This window comes from Cavia porcellus, unplaced genomic scaffold (assembly GCF_034190915.1).
Source record: "Cavia porcellus strain 051 isolate PalLab524CR breed Dunkin Hartley unplaced genomic scaffold, mCavPor4.1 scaffold_29, whole genome shotgun sequence".
Taxonomy (NCBI): domain Eukaryota; kingdom Metazoa; phylum Chordata; class Mammalia; order Rodentia; family Caviidae; genus Cavia; species Cavia porcellus.
In genome coordinates, this window is record NW_026947512.1 from 19,483,722 (window position 1) to 19,504,433 (window position 20,712).

Consider the following 20,712-nt stretch of genomic DNA (forward strand, 5'->3'; position numbering starts at 1 on the left):
AGCTCGTGCCTCCCAGTACCCACGGACAGTGAGACTTGTTACTGTGTCCCCAGCATCGTGCTGCCAAGTGCTGTCTGCAGACATCACCGATTTCTTTTTCTTGCCACACCAGGCTCTGATACTCAGCCTGGACTTCAGAGTACTCTGCAGGCTTTCAAACCGGGCACCTTTCCCATCCTACCTGAGCTAGCCTGGACCGCTGCCCTTCCCACTTATCACCTTCGTACACACCCCTGCACCCTCCCACTGCTCCAACTCACACCATCTCTGGACTCTGACTTCACTCCTGAATATTTCACAACAACGTAACACCGAGCTGTTCCGTTTCCAGGGTCCTGGTTCCCAAATGGATCTATGAGGTCTTGAAAACAGGGCATCTTTTTGAGGCTCCTAGAACTTAGTATGATGCTGGTCACACAGCAAATAGTTGAGATCAATTCAATCCTGATGTAATGTGGTTATCCTGGGATCCTGCCGTGGTATTTCCCTGATAACAGCTAGTGGTCACAGGAGTCAGATCCTGGCCTGTCCAGGCACTGGTGAGTGAATTACTTCCACTGTGTTTGGACAAGTGGTCCCTAATCTTTGCAGAAAAGAGTATGTACCCCCATTTCCTGGTGCTTCTTCTGACATTCCCCACAGCATTCGGTTTCTTTTGGGAAAGAAAGTCAGGCTTTCCTGGGAAAATGATCACATGAGACATTTACAAAGCACAAGTAGTTTTCCACTCTGACAGTACCAGATAAAATCCTTACTGAAAATGTCAAAGAATTTCCTGTGAAGTTTGGACACATAGGCTGTTTAAGAGCGAGTGGGATCTGGGGAATGTTGGGCTCAGCCACATCCCGTCAAAGCAACTTTGTTTTTCAGGAAGCAAAAGAAATTTAGGAGACAATCACCTCATTTATCACGTGACCCTCTGACCAGGAATCTGGGAGAAAGGCATTTTAGTGAGTCTCCAAGGCAAACGCACTGACTGCCAATGCCACACTCCATTGATCTGCTAGACTGGTTTCCAGATTCCTAGTGGGTCCAACGCTATGAACATTCAGTGATCAGGTGCATTTACCCTCACCATCTCCGGATGGAAGTGACAGCAGCCAGAGCAGCCTCCTGTTGGACACTAGGCCTGGCATGCTCAGGTCTGAATGCCTCTTGCATTGGACCAGAAGCCTTAGCACACACATCTCCATACCAAGGGCAGTCCCCCTGCCATGCTGACAGTTCCACCGACTCCTGTGACTAACTGGAAGAGTTCGGCTTGGCCACAGAAGACAGGCCTGTGGCTTAAAGTCAGCAGAACTACATTCTGGAACTAGGGACAGAGTCACAAGTATAAGAGAGATGCTGGTCTTCACCTACGTTTGCCTTTCCTGCTCTCGTATGAGCAACCACTGTAAACTCCCCTGCTCCGTGTATCTTGCCCCGTCCTGCAGTCCCTCCTGCCTTCCTGAGGTCTGAGCAGGCCGCTACCTGATGGCTGGTCCATCATTAGCACGTCCTGGGCTGCTGCCCTAGGCCAGCCCACACACCCAGCGGGGAAGAGCAGGTGGGCCTCTGACAGTCCAGGTTGTGTATTGGTAACTTCTCAGGTCTCTTTGGCTCCAAATGCTTCAAGGAGGTGATTAATTTCCCAATGGGATCTTTCTTTCAGGGCTGCAGAACCTGTTGGCATCCTACTGGTTTCCTTCCTTTCCTGAATCACTGTAGCCTGATGCATCTGTAGACTAACATGAGGGCCTGTGGTTGCCCAAATGACCAGTGGCTGGGCCCAGAGAGGCTCACAGATTCTTGCTTTGAACAAACAGGGACCTTCAGGATTGTGTGGACTTGGCTCTGGAGTCCACCACAAGAAACAATGCAGTTTTGAAGGATTTGGACACTCATTCACAGCCACACATGGACTTAAAAAATGCAAATATGTTCATTCTCCAGGTGGCTTAGCATAGCAATTGTGCATAACAATTTCTAGCCAACCTGAGGGAAGAGATGGTAAGAACTCAAAGCTCTCACCATCAGCCTGTCTTCTCCTTCCTGCACAGGGAGGAGTCCGGGAGGACTTTTCCAAGCTTTGTGCCTTAGTTTCTCCAAAGGTAGGTGATAAGCATCACACTCCACAGACCAGCCCAGCAAAGTGAAATTGAGTACTGAACACAAATTGAAAGGTGCACAGTGCATAACATACACATTGTTATTTTCTTCTGTGTTGCCTGCTTAATGCCTGGGAGCAGTCTAGGACATCCTCGAGGCAGAGATTACCGTTTTCTCTGGCTTTCTCTTCTAACCTCTCCCTGCAGATTCAGGGCTGAGCACCTGGAGAGGCAGAACCCTGACAGGAGACTGAAGTGGCCTTGCAGATTCCCTAGGGTAGACCCCTGTCCTCATGTATATCATCTTTCATTCCTGCCTCCATGCTAGACTCAGGTTTATAACAAAACAAAATCAAATGCATGCACGTGTGAGCAAGCACTTAGGCCCCCAACTGGGTCAGAGTCCAGCCACCTGCTCTGCTTGATCAACTGTCCCATCGCCTGGCTCCTCTCGGAGCACGACAGCCTGGCTGCTCACTCAGAGGTCCTGCCCCAATCCACAGTCAGACTCCCCAAGCCTTGATGGCATGCAAATATGGCATGGATGGGGAGGGGAGTCAGGGAGGAGGACAGTGAGAAGGGACCAGTCTAGCAGGGTTGGGGTGAGAAGTGGTACAGATGTGGGTGACTCCCAGGATGCCAGTATCAGCCTTGGCAGACTAGGGTTGGGAGGAGTAATGAATATGCAAGTTAACATTCAGAAATTCATATAAATCACTGTGGGTCTCCCCCCCCCATTCCTATCCCTTGTGCCTAATAACCTGCATCTGATTAGGACATCCCCAGAGGCAGGGGCTGATCCTTTTGTCTCTTAATCTCTTTTCCCTCCCCTCACCCTTAGCCCCAGGGCTTAGCATACAACCCACTTGGCTGTTCCTCAGACCGATTTTAAAGCCACAGCCCCCAAGTTAAGCAAGAGCCCATACAATTTCCGGACCCTCCAGCAGCAGAGAGATTTCTAAGTCTCCTCTCCCGAGCCACAGACAGCTTGCTTATCGGACATAATGAAATGATGCTTCCCATCCTCAGTAAAAGCCTCTAGAAGCCCAAACTTCTCTCCTTCTCCTAGCACAACAAAATGTCACCTTTTAGGCAAGACAAACTTGGGACAAAATTTAAATAGAAATAAAACCCTTAACAAGTTTTGTCTCTCACTGGATTTTCTGGAATCAGAGGAAGGTGACAAGACAGAACCAAACGTACTGAGCCCACATGCATCTCGGATCAAGACCCCAGAAAGGTGCTATTGCACTCAACACGCGGGGTGGGGGATCTGCACAACTCTCCAGCAGCTCCCCCAACCCACACAGGTGATCAAGTTCGCAGGGACATCAAGTCTTTTTGTTTTAGGAGCTGCAGGGGACCAAGGCTTCCCACCCTCATTATACAATCCTTTGTTTCCTTCTGATCCCTGCTCAGCCCACTGGCTTGGAATGGCTGGCTCTCTACTAGCATGCACACCTGGCTCCTCTGGCTTCCCGGGGGGCCTCAGCCACGCCATGCAAGGTGGGAATGGAGTGGAGATGGGTCTTCTTTCCAAGGAGAAGAGACAAGCAGGAAGCTGAGAATGATGAGGAGATGCCCCATGCTTGTAGGGGATGGCAAGGCCAGATCCCCTCTCACCTGGACTGGTCATAAAGGTGATGACGGTACTGCTGATGCCCTCGTGGTCCCGGGGATAAATCCGCAACGTGTATGTCATCCCGGGATAGAGGTCTGTCAACTGTATAGGCTGGGCCTGAGCCTTAACAGGGACAGTTTTTTTTGTGTGGTTGCCTGGGGAACAGAAATTTTTTTCAGCCTCAAACCAGGCACCAAGAGCTGAAGAGATGGTGCTTAAGTTCCTGCCCGAGGAGAAAGGGTAGGAAAAGGGGCAAGGGGACCATGGGCCAGTCTGCTGTACAGATCAGGAGGTTACTAGGCAGCTCCCTATGCTGGTCCGTGCAATGATAACTCTTACACGATATCCCTTCCGCTGAGGACATTGTTTCTTCTTCCTCACTGTCAGCTTAGCACTATGCATACGTGACCTACTTCCTCAAATTCTCATATGTCAGTCAATGCTCAGAGCCCCAGAGTATTCACTCCCCATGTGGGATCTTCCTGCTGAGGGTCAGTGCACCAGTTAGCTACGGCATGGCAACTAACATGCAGATGAGCCAAGGTCAGCTCCTTGGCTCTCACTCCTGGCTTTAGCTCTCATTTCATGCCCAGTGGCAAATCCTCCTATCAGGAAAAATGTGTGCCTGTGTGTCTGGCTGTGGGATGATAAGAAGTCTAAACCAAACTAAGGATTCCAAGTCCTGTGGACATGAACCCCTCCTCCATCATAAGGAACTGTGTGCTTAGAATTTCCTACGGGATCTTTGGGTGGGCCAGCCTGCTTGGATTTTCTGGCTGGATTGCTGGGTCCATTGCTTAGAGTATAGGACAGAGAGGCCATGAGGGTGGGCCTGACCTCAGGAGCAGAGGCCTCTGCTCATAGGAAACAGATGTTCTGACCACATTGCAGATAACCAATCTGTACCCTTGGTTCCAAGATCAGGTGAAGTGGGAACAGCTCAGCTCAAGTCACCACCTCCTTGGGACAAATGGCTCTGGTCATTTCTGACCATGGCCCATCTGTGAACTGGCCTAACCTGTCCAGTGGAGACAGCAGGACACAGGGAGCCCAAGTTAGGAGATAATATAGAAAGGAACTTTGGCTCACTTGGGGGCTATCCAGAACCCTCATCTGGGTGGGAAACAGACAAAAGGGTCTTGTTCTGTGGGTCCTCCAAGCGCATGCAGTGATAGCTTCACTAATGGTTTCAAAGCCCCTTCTCCTCGGGCCTGCTCCTCCTACCTCTGCAGCCTGACTGCGTATTGATTTCATTAAGCTAAAATTAAACCAGGCTAAAAGGCCTCTCTGAGACTGGGGGAGAGCACAGGATCCCTGTAATGGCATCTACCGCTCCCCACGGCCACCACCCCACATAGCAATGCTTACTGTCGATGTACTCAACCACAAAGTCGGTTCCTGGCCCGAAGTTGTGCTTCCATGTGATGTTGGCCCATTTACTGTTGGAGAGCACTGTGATGTTCCATATGAACTGCTCATCGGGGGCTGGGGGTGGATGGGTTAGAAAGGAGTTAGTGAGGAGGGGGCAGCATGGCTGACTCCGAGAAGGCGTGCATATAAGCGCGCGCACACACATACACACATACACACACACAGAGCCAGTTGGGGAAAAGTAGAGTAAGAAATGGCTGTGCACAGGGCCTGTCCGAACTCCAAGCTGCAGCCTTGGTGGCCAGGCCAGGAGTAGCCATCCAGGGATGTGCAGGAGCAGTCAGGAGGACGGAGATGGGAAGGAGCACTGGAAACTATCTATATGCTTGCATGGGTCGGGGCAGGGATGCAAGAGTGGGTCTGGATCTACGCCGTCTGCGACTCTAACTTGGCTTGTTTCTTTCTTAGATCCTTTATCATAGATTTGAACAGTGCAAGGAAATGGGTCACTAAATGGTGCCATAGTCAGGACACTGACAGAGGGCCAAATGTACAAGCCTCTTTCCCCTTAGCCATGGAAGTTCTACAGGAAGAAGAAGGGTTGTCTTTGGAGGTCAAGCAAGCAGGGCTGCGGGTACAGCTCAGAGCTAGCGTGCTTGTCTTCTACGTGGATTTGATCACTCCTAGGGTTCGCCCCTAGCACCACCAAAAGCCAGAATTGTGATGCCGTGTGCAACAAGAACAGGACCAAACGTGTGAAATGCTCCTGGGCTTCTGCAGCTGGAGGAGGAGGATGGGAATCCAGGCAGGGGTCTCTGGACTGAGGACCCTGTGGTTGCTCTTGGCCAGCGACAGGTGGATGGTATTACAGCAATGACTTGAGATTTCCTACAGTGAGCTGAGGCCTAGAATCCCAGGGTCCCAAGTACATAAAGACAGTGTAAGCCCTTTGTCTACCTGCTATGAGAGCTGTCTGAAACCTGTGTATAAGGGAATGGTTCTAATCTCAAATATGGTCACTTTTCAAGAGTCCCAGCAGTCTGATTACCCCATTTTCCAGCAAAGATCTAATAGTGGAGGGCTAGCACGAGACCTGGTGCTTCAAAGACTTTACAAGTGTGGCTCCTGTATATTTTATTAGCATGCAAGGGGGGCACTGTCACCAAATCACTTGTCAAAAATAAATGAACAGAGTGCACCAGTGCACCGGTGATGCATTTATTCATTATCTCCTTGACATGTGACTGAGTCGGCACAGCTGGGACAGTGATAAAAGATTTCCTCATTTTCACTTCAAAGCAGCGTCTTTTTACTACAACCTTGTCAGGTGCTGGTTGCCCAAGGTGAACACAAGGCATGTTAGGCGAGGGCCACACGAAAGCTTTCTAATGGCACTGCAGGGCATTCTGCATGGGGAGGCAGAAGCCAGGCTTCTTCACTTGTCTGTCAGGTGTTTCAGGGGGGTTGGTTGTTTAAATCCCTTCAATCCCAGTGCCTTGGAATCTCATAGCTCTTGATAACAAGAATGAATGATCAGCTATGATTTGAGGATTTGACTTACTTACTCTTTAGCCCTGAACCCTATAAACTAGCTAGAGAATTTACATTTAAGCAGTTTGGTTCCTAAGGCAATATTGACCAAAATCTGGCTGTTCTAAAGGGAAATGCTTTCAGGAAAGGACAAACAGTGGGAAATCCGAAGTATTTAGAGGTGGGAAGCGGGTGAAAGCACCATCATACACAGGGACCAAGGTGATGGCCACTAAAGAACTGGAAAGTTTGAAGAGAAAAACAGGCATAAGTGATCAGTAACTATAAAGACAAAAAGGGTCAAGAAGGGGAAGCATGTGTTGTTCCACTGAGTCCTGGTATGTAAGAGGTACAAATATCCTTGAAATCTAGAAAGACATTTTGAAGACAAAAGGCCCACATCACTCCTTGAAAGGTAAATTATGAGGCTTCTAAGATGTAAGATGTGATAAAGACGAAAATTCGTTTAAGATGTCCTGGGCAGCAGTGCGATGCTACCTTGTCAAGGGAAGTAGGGGTGCCTGAAGAATGTCCCCAAGCTCTTGATAAGATCAGGACCACGGACAGCTCCTCTGTAGTGTTTCAGCCAGGACAAAAACTTGGAGTGAGGGTACTAAGTGAGCCCCAAGTAGCAACAAGGCAGATCTTTCCAGAAACAGGTAAGTGTTTTCTGGGGAGTAAGATCCCATTACTCCTTTCTTGGAGCTTTTCTGCAAATTCCAAGTTCTCTAGGACACAAAGTCCCACTTAATGACACAGGCCTCACTGCAGCCCCAAAGAATACCAATCACCAGGTCACTGCTGAAGGCAGCCTCTAACAATCTAGAAAGTGCCTTCTCAGTCAGCGTTTCCCTCAGTGCAGGTTGTTTAAGTCCTAGCTAGTGTACCTTGAAAACAAACTGGTTTTTAATATTTGAGGTGGATGGCAGCTGTGAATCCCCCTCTCCTTACTAACGATGCAACTGAGTTAAATCAAATACTCCCAGGAAGCCGGGCGAGTGAAGGGTGGGGGCTACAAGTCTGCTGGAAGGCGTGCTGGGGGCCTCTGCTGGCCTTGAAGGCTGCTTCCTGCTGACTGTGCAGCTGGCCAGGGCCTTGGGAAGCCAGGCACACTCTTCTCTGTGGGGCTAAGACTGTTTGATGTTGGGTGTTCAGAAATACCGCTGAATCTCCCAGATGTCTTCACACCCGAAGGGCAGGGCTTCCTGGCCTGGCTGTGCAATGCAGTCTCCTAGTTCCCCAGGGCAGGAGCCCTGGAAAGGCTGCCGTTTTCTCTCGCTGAGTGCATCTGAGAGCTCAGGGAACATGGGAGCACCTGTAGCCTATGTGGCATCATGACCTAGCAACACCATTTTCCTGGAATCTCAGACCTTTTTTTCTTTTCCTTTCCTTTTCTTTGGGCGTGGGGGAGGTGGTCAGTGCTGGAAGTGGAACCCAGGGCCTTATGCACGCTAGGCAAGCGCTCTACCACTAAGCTACATCCCTAGCTCTTTAAACATTTTTTTTTAAAATTTTGAGATGATCTCACTCAGTGCCCTAAATTTGTGATCCTCCTCTCTCATCTCCCAAGCAGCTGAGATTATGAGTATGTACCACCATCCCCATCCCAACTTTTTAAAAGGAAAGTCTTTAAAAATTCCTGGGGGAAGAGAGACAAGAAAGGAGCAGGACTTCCAGGAACAGAGCTGCTGATCCTAAAGACTAGATAGGGACATGGTTGGAGCCCAAAGCTCTCTCGGGCTGGCTGCACAGCACCAGGTCTTTCCCTTCCCGTCACTCCTTCCCTTCTCAGTCCTAGCTGCCTGTGACATGTATTTGGAGCCAGCCCCACATCTGTGCCCGGGGGTCCCGTTGGAACACCCTGTGTTTGAGGGCAGGGACTGGAGGCTGGGGTGTGGGGTGGTGAATGGTGGAGTCCTGAGCTTCTGACCACCAGGCAGAGCTTGCAGATAACACTAAAGAAGGCACTGGTAACGCCACTGCAGACCCTGCCTCCCAGCTGGGGAAGCCGGGTGCCTGTTTCCTGGGTCAACTGGGAGGTGGCAGAGGGGAGAGGGAGTGGGGCAATACCGGATTCCTGCATCTTACTCCTGGTGCCGGTGGTGGGAGGACTCTCCGTGGTGGTGGTGGCAGCAGTGGTTGTAGTAGTTGTGGCGACGGTGGTTGTGGCGATGGTGGTAGGTACGACAGTTGGGATGATGGGGACTGTTGTGGCTTCAGTGGTGGCAGCAGCGGCAGTAGCATCAGTACTGCTCGCAGTGCCTATCGCACCCTCGGTAGGCGGGGGCAACGTGGGAGGTGCTGAGAGGGAAATGTAAAACAGCCACGTCCGGTTGGTTTGGCTGTGCCCTGCCTGCACACTCGGCCCCCATGTGCAAGGCAGGCAGCCCAGGAAGAGGGCACTGGAAATCAGAAGCCTCCCCAAGCATCACACACTAACTGGCTGAGGCGGAGCACAACCAGCGCAGACACAACCATGGGAAAGGAAGAGAATGAAGCCCGCTGTGCAGTTCATTTTCTTCTCATGGTCCATGCGGTTCAAAGCACCCACATGCAGCCAGCTGAGGACGGGGGCGGCACGCGCTGAAATCACTCAAATCCCAGGGATGGCACGGAGTCCTAGCCAAATGCCACCCAAACACAGGCCCCAGTAGCACCAGTTGGGTCCAGCCCTGGAGCCCTGGCCTCAGAGGTGGGGAGCCCCAGCCTGCAGGGGCTCAGGGAGCTCAAAGTCATTTTTATCTTCTTTTTGTTCTACCAGTCACCCAGACCAGTGGCACAGAGAGAATGGGTCCTGCTTGCAGGGGTGGAGGTAGGGGATGGGGCCACATTTTGCAAGGTGCCTGGTCATACTGAGCTCCACCTTTCACTTCCTGCAATTGCCCTCTGATAACCACCTTTCTCTCTGGGAAATTTGAGGCCCAGGTACCCCAAGTCCATTCTGTATGCTTTAGAACCTGGGAACAGGGGCACTGGTGGCCTCACACTGTGGCTGGTGCTTGGTAACACTATCTTCCACAGATGACAAGGAAACCCCAGCTGCGAGTAAGCCATGCGCTGGGCTTCTTTTCTGCCTAAATCATCACCTGGGGCACAGGGCAGGTCAGACTTGGCTCCCTCTCATAGCTCCATCTTCCACTCATAGTTATCTGAGGCTGGTTGGTCCTGGGGGGACTGGGTATGTGTATATGACAACATTTTCTCAGGTCCGCCTTCCTTCTCTAGTAGGGACATGGACATTAATGAAGGATTCTCCATCCTTACCTCCAGTTCAGATTTTGCAGAAGCTAAGAATGGTGAAGAATGATGGTGGATATCAGAGAGAGGCAGTGCGACCTTTCCTCTCTGTACTCCTATGATCTGACAAGAGAGTATCTTCCAGTTTTAATGGGTAGTAAGTGGTCAGGAGCCTCAGACATAAATGGGTAACTCTAACTCCCAACGAATAGTGACATCACACCCTGTTTTAAGTCTCCCTGAGTTCAGAAAAAAAAATCCCCTTACCCTTCCCACTCCTATAGAAAGCGGTTAGGCCAGACAGGGAAGCCCGAGACAGCAAATTGCTACAGAGCTTTCAACAAAGGAGAATCAAGTGATCCTGAGCCTTTTTACCAGAGCCTAACCAACAAAAGCCCTTTCATTCCCCTAGACCTCTGACACTGCAAGTCCCCCAGAGAGGAGAAGGGAAGGTTTCTAGGGTCCCTGTCTCTCCCAGCTGAGAAGATCAGAGATCTACTGGCCCCTTGGGTGGTGACTACAGAAGTCACACAGGGGTGCTGACTGTACCCCACACACTGCAGAGATTCCTGGGCCAGTTCAAAGCCAACAAAGCAGCATTTCCCAAACCCTAGACAATGCTCAGACACCAGGAAGGCTAGTGTGGGGAATTCTGTCTTCATTTATACCTAGTCCAAGGGGGGCCCAGGTCTGTAATGTATGCTCAGTGCTGGACACAGCCTGAGAGGCTGTACATGTCCCGCCTGTCACGTTGCTCATGTGCATGTCCCTCTCACCCCAGGCAGCTTGGGAGACCCCCAGGGTGAGGGTCAGCTCCTTAGGCCTGGACCATGCTGCACCACTGTCCTGAACACCCACAGCTCCTCCTCCTGCTCAGTGCTGGGAGAGGCAAGCTGGGAGAGGCTGCTTGTTCCTCAGAGCAGGACTGCTCCAATTTAGCCCTGTATCAGTAGTATATTCCTTTCTTTTGTATATTTCTAATAATTCCTGGCAGATAAGATGCTCACTGAGGCCCTTCCAATGATTGTCTAAATGCATCATTAGAAATCACTCCCTGGTTCAGGTCCTGTGCTTCCTTTCTCCCATTTCCAGAGATGAACATTCCCAGGCCCCCAGATCCAAGTCAACTGGCCTCAGAGCTACACATACTTTCACACAGCTCTTGGTTCTCATGCAAGCAGAGATACACACATCCACGCCTGCCCCCTTGCACCATGCCTGGGTGCTGCCCAGAGATGTGGAGAGAGGAAAGACACAGTGGTAGTGAACCTAAGCATGTGGGCCTTCTCATGGGCAAGGCATGCCAGTCAAGCCACCCAACACCACCCCAGTAGCCAAGCACTGGATAACAGTGCACACAGCGGCAGTGTTGGCACTTTGCAATAAATACGTAGGTTTTGAGTTGCAGTCTGGACACTCAGTCTCTAAAGGGTTCGCCATCACTGGGCTAGAGTGTGTTCCTCACTTGGCAATGCTGATCAGACAAAAAGGAGAAGCAACTCTGGCAGTGCTTCCAGACCACCTTGTCCCCACCACTCACGGCCACTTTTGTCAAGTGTGTGGGAAGAAATTGGTTCTTTCTGGCGGTGGCTGCCTAGCTACTTTCTCTCCAGCTCAAAGGCAAAAATCACAACAGCTAAAGGGGAGAAAGGAACGGAATCACTGTCTAGGTGGCCCCCCAGGATGCTCACCGGAGGACACAACCTCAGCTGGCTGAGGTCACAGCTGGTGAATTAATGAGTCTCTGATCCGAGGAGGACAGAGGCAAGAGACCTGAGAGAAAGCACTGCAGGGTCAGGGGCAGGAGCTGTCAGGACAGATGGGAAAGGGAGTCAAGCTTTTCCCACCCCCTACTGGGGCCCATTGACACAGAGATCACTTCAGCCCCTGGGCTGAGTTGTGGAAATGAGAGGGTCAGTAAGACCCGGAGCAGCCATGTCTCTGGGTGAGGGTGTCATTTCCAGCCACAGCAGGATGTATGGACTTGGCAACCCTGGTCATTGTTTGGTGGAGATCACTAGTCTGGTAGCTGAGAATATGGTGCAGGGCCCCTCATTATCTAAGGGGGCATCTAGGGCAAGCCAAAGCTTGAAGCACAGGGCCCTGCCACAGCAAAGGCACTGCCAGGCCCATGGGAGGCCGCATGCCCACTGGAAGGTACTCCGGCCTTGGCCAAGGATTCCCTACTGGAATTTGGAAGTACTTTGTAGGAGATGGAGAAAACTGTGGAGATGACAGGTCTCATTCATTTCTGTCCCCAAAGCTTGCCATGGAGCTGTGCATCCATCTAGAGCCCACCAAGCATTTGCAGATCTGAGCTGAGTCAAAGCCAAGGACAGAAGTTTCCAGACATTCCAAGGTGGAATGCTCAGTCCAAAAACGTCCACATGGTATGATCCATCCTGGCCAAATCACAGATTGTCAGACAGATGGGCAGCAATCTGAACAGACTGCAGATACAGGTGGATGTGAGGGATTATCTTCAGTTTAGGGTAAAAGGGCCCAGGTTTGGAAAGAATGAGCGGGAGGCGAGTGGTGGGCTGGAAGCTGGGCTCTCACATCACAAACACACAACCTGAGCTCCATTGCTGGCACCTACAGACTGTACAGAAGGTTCTCATGCATGCAAAGCCAAAAACATCTGATATTATCAGCCCATCTCTTGTCCAAAAAAGTGCAATCTGCCTTCACCAGCCTGATACATGGAAGCTGAGCCTTACAAACACACTTGATTGATGGACAGAGACCCTGAGATCATTCTTTAGAACAAGATGAGTTTGCATCTTTTCTAAATGGAAGTAGGAATGGGGTGTTCAGAATAACACCTCTCATCTCTCTCACAATTGCCATTTCTGAAAGGGCAGTACAGGCTGGCACAGATGTCCACTGACCAAGGTAGACTCCCTGCTGCTGGACCCACCTGTGTTGGGTTCCAATGTGCCAGAACGGGGGAGGTAGATAAGGAGCTGCTTGACCAATGAGCATTGAGCTGACATGGCTGGTGTCATCCCTGGGTCCCCACTTAGGCTGCCCTGAGCATCTGCTATAATAGTCGCGGGACAGACTCATCGGAACTTGAATCAGAAAATCAGGAGAGCCCCCAGCATAGCAAGGATTGCTTTCTCCCTGGTTCCCTGACCCTGGACAATCTCTTGGGCTTGAGCAGAGGTGTGCCGACCTGTGAGGGGCCCCTGGGCCCAGGCTGGTCTGGGTTATCGGGGGTGGAGGGGGTGAAGAGACCTGCTGGAGGGAAAGACAAGGCTGCTTACCACCTACAGATCTGGCAAAACATATGCAAACTCAAGGAAGCAGGGTGTGCAACAGAAATAGAATCAAACCTAGAAAGGGGGCGGGGAGACAAATGGGCAAAGGTGGGGAGGAACCAAACCAGGCAAGGTGGCACCCTTTCCCAGTGCTGAGCCTTGGGTCCTCAGCTGCTACTCAGCTTTCCCCACACCTCCAGCTTATTTAGGGAGGCAGTGGTGAGCCACGTTCACAGCCTCTGCACCACCAGAAAACCCTGGGTTCATTTCCCACCTGAAACAGTGCAGCTCAGAGGAAGGCCAGGAAAGGAGCCTTGCATTTCCTGTATCACTTTTCTAGATTAGGGACAAGGTGTCTGTAGTGACAACTCCTTTGATAGTCCTTAAACCCACAACACAAGGACTACAGAAGAACATGGTAAGCAGGTCAACTCCTAAGCCAGGACCTGCCTGCCCAGCCCCTGGTTTCTGCAGTAGCTCTTCTGCTCAGACCCAGAGAGTGGAGACTTCTTAATGTTACAGACTGAGAACCGCAGGGGAGAGGGAACCATCTGCCCACAGTGTACCCTGAGACTCCAGGTCCTGGAGCACCTGGTCCTACTCATGGACATGCATGCTTGTTCTCACTGGCCAGAGCCCAAGGCAGCTGGCAGATCTGGTGCTGGGGCCCCCATGCAGGATGCATAGCTGGCATGCATAGCGCGCTCACCCTTTCAGGGCATGGTGGCCTGACCTGGAGCCAGCTGCCCCTGCTCCAGCAGGCCTCCTAGGGCCAGCTCTGTATTCTGGGCTGGCAAGCTCAGGAAGGCTCAGGCTGTGTACAGGAAGTAATCACTCAGCCTCAGGAAAAGTTGCAACAACAGAGAGCAGGCCAGAAGTCCAAGGGGGGACCCCTACCAAGCCACTCTCCTTTTCAGGAGGGGGCAAGGATTAAATGAACAGAGCAGGCTTACTTTTCTCTGGTTTGTGTTGCATACACCCACTCCGCGCAGGTCTGTCTGGCTTCCCACCACTGAAAGGGTGATTCTAGGGCATGCTTTTGGCCCAAGCCTCTACCTCCTGCTCCACCCTGGCTGTTCTCTACCTGTGCTGCCCCATGCCATGCCAGTTACCTCTGCTGTTGGTACGGTACCTGCGGTTGGAGTAGCTTCAGACACAGCACCCAAGATGACCAGAGAGAGGGAGAGAGGATGAGAAAAGGAAGAGAAAACAGAGCACAGGTGAAACCACAGGATAAGCAAGCAGAGAGGGCCTGGCGCATAGCTGACCTGGATGTGCGCCCAGCCACTGGTTGCTGCCTTTGGGGGTGTCAGCTGACACTCAGGGTGATGGTTGACCCACCTGGGGTCAGGCAGGAACCTACCTACTTTTACACCTGAGTCTTGAAGACTTTTCTAATATAACCTGTGTTTACTCCATATTCAAGGAACAATCACCTAAGTGGTAGCAGCAGAGACACTATACCCAGAATGCTGCGTGCTCAATTCTTCTACCAAGGCTGCGTCCTGCCCTGGCTGGACTGGGTGGCCCTCTGGATGCCAGGAATAAAATGTGCAAGGTGTAGGTGGTGGAACCACCCCATTCAAGAGGGTGGTTCCTGAGCCTTTTCAGGAAGGTGCTGTTGGAGCAGACAGGTGAGGGGGACCACATGTGGCTAGCGTCACCTGTTTCCTGAACTCCATGTAAGTCTTCCAAAGCATGGGGACTGATCTGGCCTCCCAGTGTTCCAGTACTTCCTACCACCTGTTCCTTATAAAATTAGAAACCCAAGTGTGGACACGAAAACAAATCCCTGAATTTTCTGCAGATCTGTAGGTTGAGAAGAAAATCTCTCTGTTCTTTTGTCTCCTGGGGCTGGTGGCCACTGGAGCTGGACAATGGTGTTTTGTTTGCTGTACTATAGGAGGTGGGAAGAGGCCCTCTGTTGAGAAAGTGCCTCGGGACTGGCCTTTGGGAAAAGACTGTATCAGTCACTGACCTAAAGTCCCTCAGCCCTAATGAACTTCCTGAGTGCCTGATGCGTGTGTGTGTGTGTGTGTGTGTGTGTGTGTGTGTGTGTGAGTACTCCAGGAGGGGAGCTTGTGATTATTGATTTGTAAGACCAGAGAGGGACACAGAGAAGATGACAGCCCTTCTCTGGCTTCTGCCAGCACCTCTCCCCTGCCTCGGTACTGAGAGGTGTGCAGGGCGGTGGCTATAACTGCATGAGAAGCTTTGGCCAGGGCGGCAGAGCAGGAGGCACCATGATCTGGGATGGTGGTGGGGAATTGCCCAGGAGACACTCTCCAGGTCAGGTTTAGGTACTTGTGGTACCTGAGCCTTCATGGGAGAGTAGCAGACATGATAACTTGCCAGCCCCGGGGGAATACCTAAGCACAGTGCTTCTCTTTGGGGTCCCTCCTGCGGACTGTGTGCCATTCCTCTGGCTGCCACTGCATTCCCTTCACTTGGTAGACAACTAGATACTCTTTTGGCTGTCTCTGCACTGTATGAACCTTTGTGTTCCTCGTTTCTGGTGCAGTGCACCATGAGTACCCAAGGAATGAATGTTTGCATAGATCAGTGTACCTCTTGAGAGGCAGAAGGGTCCCTATCTTTTCACAGAGGTCTGTTAATACTGAGGTCTTTGCAGTCTTGCACACCTGGAAGGTTCCCATGGACATCTGTGAGGGTGAGCCTGGAGCACCTCCTAGTGGTATCCTAGGGCAGTGCAGCTCTGGCAGGGGACACGGCTGCAGGAGCACACCAGGACCCAGGAGATAAGCCCAGTCGTTCCTTCTAAACCTGCCTTGGCAAAGGGCTGTTTCGCAGCCCCTTTTCTCTCTGCAACCTGAAACTTCGTCCAATTCATGGTGCAAGGAGAAACATTCCCTATTCTACTCACAATCTGGGCAAGCAGCTTCAACGCTGGCCTTTTCCCCTAGCTCCTGGCCTCACGGACCCTTGGGGGAAGAAGGGTGGCCCGCTGAGTGCTCATGGAGCATTCCCAGTCATATTCCTGTTTCCCTCTTGGGATGAGAAGTTCCACTGTTCTTTGGGGGTTACCAGAATATTTACTTTCAACAAAGTTTCCCTTGCCTCCTTCCCTCTCCTCTCTCTTCCTTCCTCCTCTGCAAAAAGGTAAGAGGGTCCATGGTAAATAGCTGAGCATTTCAAGGTAACATGGGGCCCAGGTCTGGTGAGATCCAAGTTCTCCAGATACAGCACTGCACTTCTGTCTCAGCACTGGAACAGGCTGGCTCTGTCAGGGGCTTGAGAATCTACAGCTTCACACCCTCTCCATCCCAGAGGGCCAGGCCCAGCTCTCCCCCATGGACTTACCTTCATTGGGAGGTGCTGGAGACTCCTCCGTAACTGCTTCTCCGGAGCCCACCTGTGTCCTGGCGCTGAGGGTAAAGCGGTAGCGTGACACAGGGTCTGATCTCTGCAGGGAGAACTTGGTCTGGTTGGGAGAGAAGTTTTCCACTATCTGTTTTCCCAATTTGGTTCCATTAACTGGGGAGAGAGGGAAGTGGAACAGAAATTTAGCAGTGTTTGCTCAATGGGTTCTTTAATCTGGAGCTGGAAGAATACCTTCCTGACTTTCTGCAAAGGGAATGGTGGCCCCTGCTGGTGACTTTCCAGGCTGGTTTGGAAGGCAGAGGCTTGGTTCCTGCTCCCTCTCTGCTCTGTGCTCACCACCTCGAGGGCCAGGGCTTCTTCTTAAGCCCACTGTCTCCAGCTTGCTACAAAGTCATGGGGCTGACAAATCTTTTCTCTCCTTCCACTCAAACAGAAGTGAGGCAAACCCACCAGGGCTTCTGACTGTTAATGCCTCTTGCAAATGGCAATCAATATGCCTCCAAGGCAGAGGAGTTAGAGGTAGATTCAGAATAGCACATAAACACACGAATGGCTATTAAAACTTTTAACAGTTCAGTACTGGCCCTTTGAGTTCCTCAGTGAGGTACAACACTGCATACACTAGGAGTCTTGGTGATTTTCCTATGTGATGACACGCCTGCATGGTGACACTGAGATCCCAAGGAGAGGTCTTTCTGCTCCAGGCCCCTGATTTGAGTAACTCCAAAGTTGCCGGGCTGTTCCACACACAGCCACATTACACAAATGACACTTTCTTAAGGTGTCCCCTGGCTGTCCACACACACACTGTCTGCTCCACTGGATGAGCAACTTTCTTCTCTCCTGGACCTGGAGCCACTGGGGACTGTAAGATCTCTAAGGCCAGGTTGTCATCCTCATTAGACAAGTATTTCCTGCACCCTACTTGCAAGACTAGTTTCCTCACTGCCACCAAGGCTGTGTGCACAGAGTGTGGACTGGGCTGCACCTGACTCTGGTAACTTGTGGGCCGCTTTCCTTGTCCCCTCTGACCCTCCACCATGCTCTCTGCCTTTCTACCTCACTTCCTTGGTGTAGGTGGGGAGAACATGTGGTTTCTCAGAGCATCTCAGAGAATGAGGGACAGAACATACAGGCCACGTATCTGAGGGTATATCCCGTCAGGATCCCGTTGGGGTGTTCCGGATGGTCCCACTCCAGGTTGATTGTCTCCAGGTTGGGCTGCCGGACTCGGAAACGCCTAGGGGCACTGGGTACTTGGGGAAGGAGGAGAGAGCAGGGGACACGGGGGAGAGGAGGGCAGGGAGGATAAGGAAAACACAAAAAGAAAGCACAGGATGAAGGCATTGACCTCATGCTGGAGGTTGCTGCAGCAGAACCTGGAGGAAGACGTGGGGCGGGGCCCACTGCCCCACCCTGGAAATCCTCTGCCTTGTGATGCTTGGTCTGGTTTAGACTTTGTTCCTGAAATGGGGGAAGTAGACCGAGTTTTCCTCCAACAAAGAGCCTGGCAGATGTTAGGCTCCAGTCCTGCAATGGAGCCTCCAATCCAGCAGAGCATCTCCAGGTAGAAACCCACTGCAGCTCTCTTCCAAATCCTCAAAGATTCCACTTCTGGGTCCGGACAGTGGGCCCAGGCTTCTGAGTGGAAGATGGTGAGGTCAGAGGAGGAGGAAGAAATCAGGAGGGAGCACTTGGAATGGGGAGCAGGAGTGATGGGGAGAGGCTGATGATGAAAATCAACTTGAGGAGCAGGGAAAGACACGGATAAAATAAACATGAAGAAGAACACAGGAGCAGGTAAAGGAGGCTGGAGAAAAGGAAAATGAGAAATAAAGATGAAGGAGGGAGGAGGAGAAACAGAAGCCAAAGCAAATGCAAAGTAGGTAAGAGAGGCCTGGAAAGAGAAGAGGCGACTCGAACTTTGCAGATAATCTGCACCCCGGATTAGGTCAAGCCACATGCTTGTTGGGGGAGGGAAGTAGAGCCTCCCACGCAGGCTACTCCACAGGTGCTGCTTGGAGATGTGGGGAGAGAACTGGCTGAGATCTTAGGAGCCGGCAGACAAGTCATCCAGGAAGTCGGGACAGTGCTGGGGCAGCTCGGGCTCTGCAGTCTCTTGGGGTCAGTCTGCAAGCCCATCTGGAATCCCACCAGCAGACCACACATGGCTTCTCTTGAGATATAACCTCCTTCCAGAACAGGCCACCTTGGTGGTGGAGAACTCTGTGACAATGGTGGGCCACTCGGCCTGCAGGTCATCAGCTCCTTGAGGCCACACTGAGGTCACTGTGTGCTGCTCGTGCCCAGCCACACTGGGGCTGCTCCAGGCCCATCAGCACGTGCTACTCTTGTCCTGCCCACCCAGCAGAACCACAGGTCACACCTACCTCCTTCCGGGGTGGTGAACTCCTTGGTCTCACTGCGGGGCCCATCACCTCTCCCATTGACCACAACCATCTCCAGCTTGTAGTTGCTGTAGGGGAAGAGGCGGCCCACCACACCCCGAGTGCGGTCACTGGAGAAACTGGCTTGCTGCCTCTTCTGAGACACCCACAGGTTCTTCAGCAAGCTGCTTTCCCTCCAGTAGTAGGCCTTTGGGAAGAGGCAGGCTGGTGAGGGGTCGGGCAGCACATCGGGTTAGTGGTTAGTGGTGGTGGCAGTGACCGGTCTTCCTTTTTCACTACAGGCTCCAAGTCCCAAATGATCTCATCAGTTCCACACAGGGCTGGGGGAGCAGCCTTAGAGTACTCCCTCATTAGCCACTGGTTAATGTGAATTTACGCCAAATGAGAAATAGGGCTGTGGTTTCACTCATTTGCAGGGCCATGGCCACCTCTTTAGGAAATGGGTAAACTGGGCACAATTAGATCTGAGCTGCCTCATGCATCGTAAGATTTATTTCCAAGCTGGGTAACATGTTGCACAAGGAGTCCAGGCTGGAACCACCAATAGGAGCCAGGGAGTCCAGCATGAAAAGTTCTGTCTAGGCTCAAAGACCACATCACCTTGAGTTGATTAGTACAGTTTAGATTGGCAGCAGACAGGCGTTGACAAGCAGCAGGTTACCCCGGGAAGTTGGAGTGTGAGCAAAGGCTGGTTTAATCCTTTGAAGCCAAACAGTTTCTTTTTCTATTGTTTGAAGACCTTTAGAGATGAGACAGACACATACCCAAGGGACAGTCACATGTCCAAGTCAGACGGATGTGGGGCCGCATGGTGGCAGACTTTGGGTGGGACAGGGTGGCTATGAAAGATGGTAGTATCACAGGGTGCAGTGGAGGTAATTAGCAGTGGGAAGGAAGCGGTAGGTCAGGCTGTGACAGCAGTGTCACCCATGCTGCCCAGAGCAAAGTAAGGAAGAAGTCCAGACAAAGGGGACCCGATGGGAGCGTTAGCCGGAAAAAGATCCAGGCAATAGGCAAAGGCACTCTCTCAAGTGCCTTCCTTCTCCTGTTTCAAAGTCTTTCCAAGAGGAGACTGATCCTTTTCACCATCAGCCACCTCCCGATGACCTCTGAGGCCAGAGACTCAGCATTAACCCAGGGTTACAGCTTCTCGTACTTGCCAGCCCACTTGAAATACAGCGAGAGCTGTGCAAACCCTGGGTTTTCTCTCCCATCTCTGTGAACCGTTCCAAAGTCAGGAGCCTGGGCAGAACCGGAAGGCAAGGGCTCGACTCCCCGCCTGCTGCGGAACCCTGACTTGGCTGTGGCAACAGGGCAGGTGCTTGCACTCTTTCAGTGGCTTTGCCTATTAGTGGTGGCTTTTTGGAGCCACCGGGGAGGCAAACAGTCCAGCAGAGGCCTTGGGGGTCGGGATGGAGCTCACTGCAGTCTTAACTCTGCATACATGACGAACACATGTGCCACCCCTCGTCAGCCCAAACCCATCACCTCTCACAGGGATTTCCGCTGAGCTGAATCTCCCAGCAGTTCCTTTGCAAGACTTACGTGGGTGTGAGCATACGTACACAGTCATGAGCCACACAGAAGATTACAGCAGGGCTGAAAACGTCATATCTCCTGGTAACATCATAGCCATGAGAACGTCACACTGCAATGCATCATTCACATCTGTGACGATGCCAGCACAAACAAACCCACTGCAGGGCCAGGCCTGTAACAGTGCAGCACTTACCGTTCTGTGCAGTTCACAGTATTTAGTAAAGATAATAAACAACCGTTGAGTGGGATTATGTATTTACTATAGTGCACTTTTTCATCATTATTTATGCTTTTTAATCCTTCTCTAAAAA

General features: G+C 51.6%; 1 protein-coding gene across 19 annotated transcripts in view; it reads right to left on the minus strand.

Annotated features, from left to right (window-relative positions):
* Nucleotides 1–20,712, minus strand: part of Nfasc (neurofascin) — a 164,023-nt gene that overhangs the window by 13,647 nt on the left and 129,664 nt on the right. For 8 of the 19 annotated variants that reach the window (XM_005005879.3, XM_013157892.3, XM_013157891.3 and 5 more), the window contains 7 exons: nt 18,845–19,049; nt 17,588–17,710; nt 16,434–16,607; nt 14,245–14,259; nt 8,683–8,913; nt 5,080–5,196; nt 3,714–3,866 (listed from right to left, as the gene is read on the minus strand). In XM_005005879.3, coding sequence (XP_005005936.1) covers nt 3,714–3,866; nt 5,080–5,196; nt 8,683–8,913; nt 14,245–14,259; nt 16,434–16,607; nt 17,588–17,710; nt 18,845–19,049 — 1,018 coding nt within the window. The remainder of the gene's footprint in view (nt 1–3,713; nt 3,867–5,079; nt 5,197–8,682; nt 8,914–14,244; nt 14,260–16,433; nt 16,608–17,587; nt 17,711–18,844; nt 19,050–20,712) is intronic. The other 11 variants (XM_063240064.1, XM_013157894.3, XM_013157893.3 and 8 more) reach the window with 6 other exon arrangements.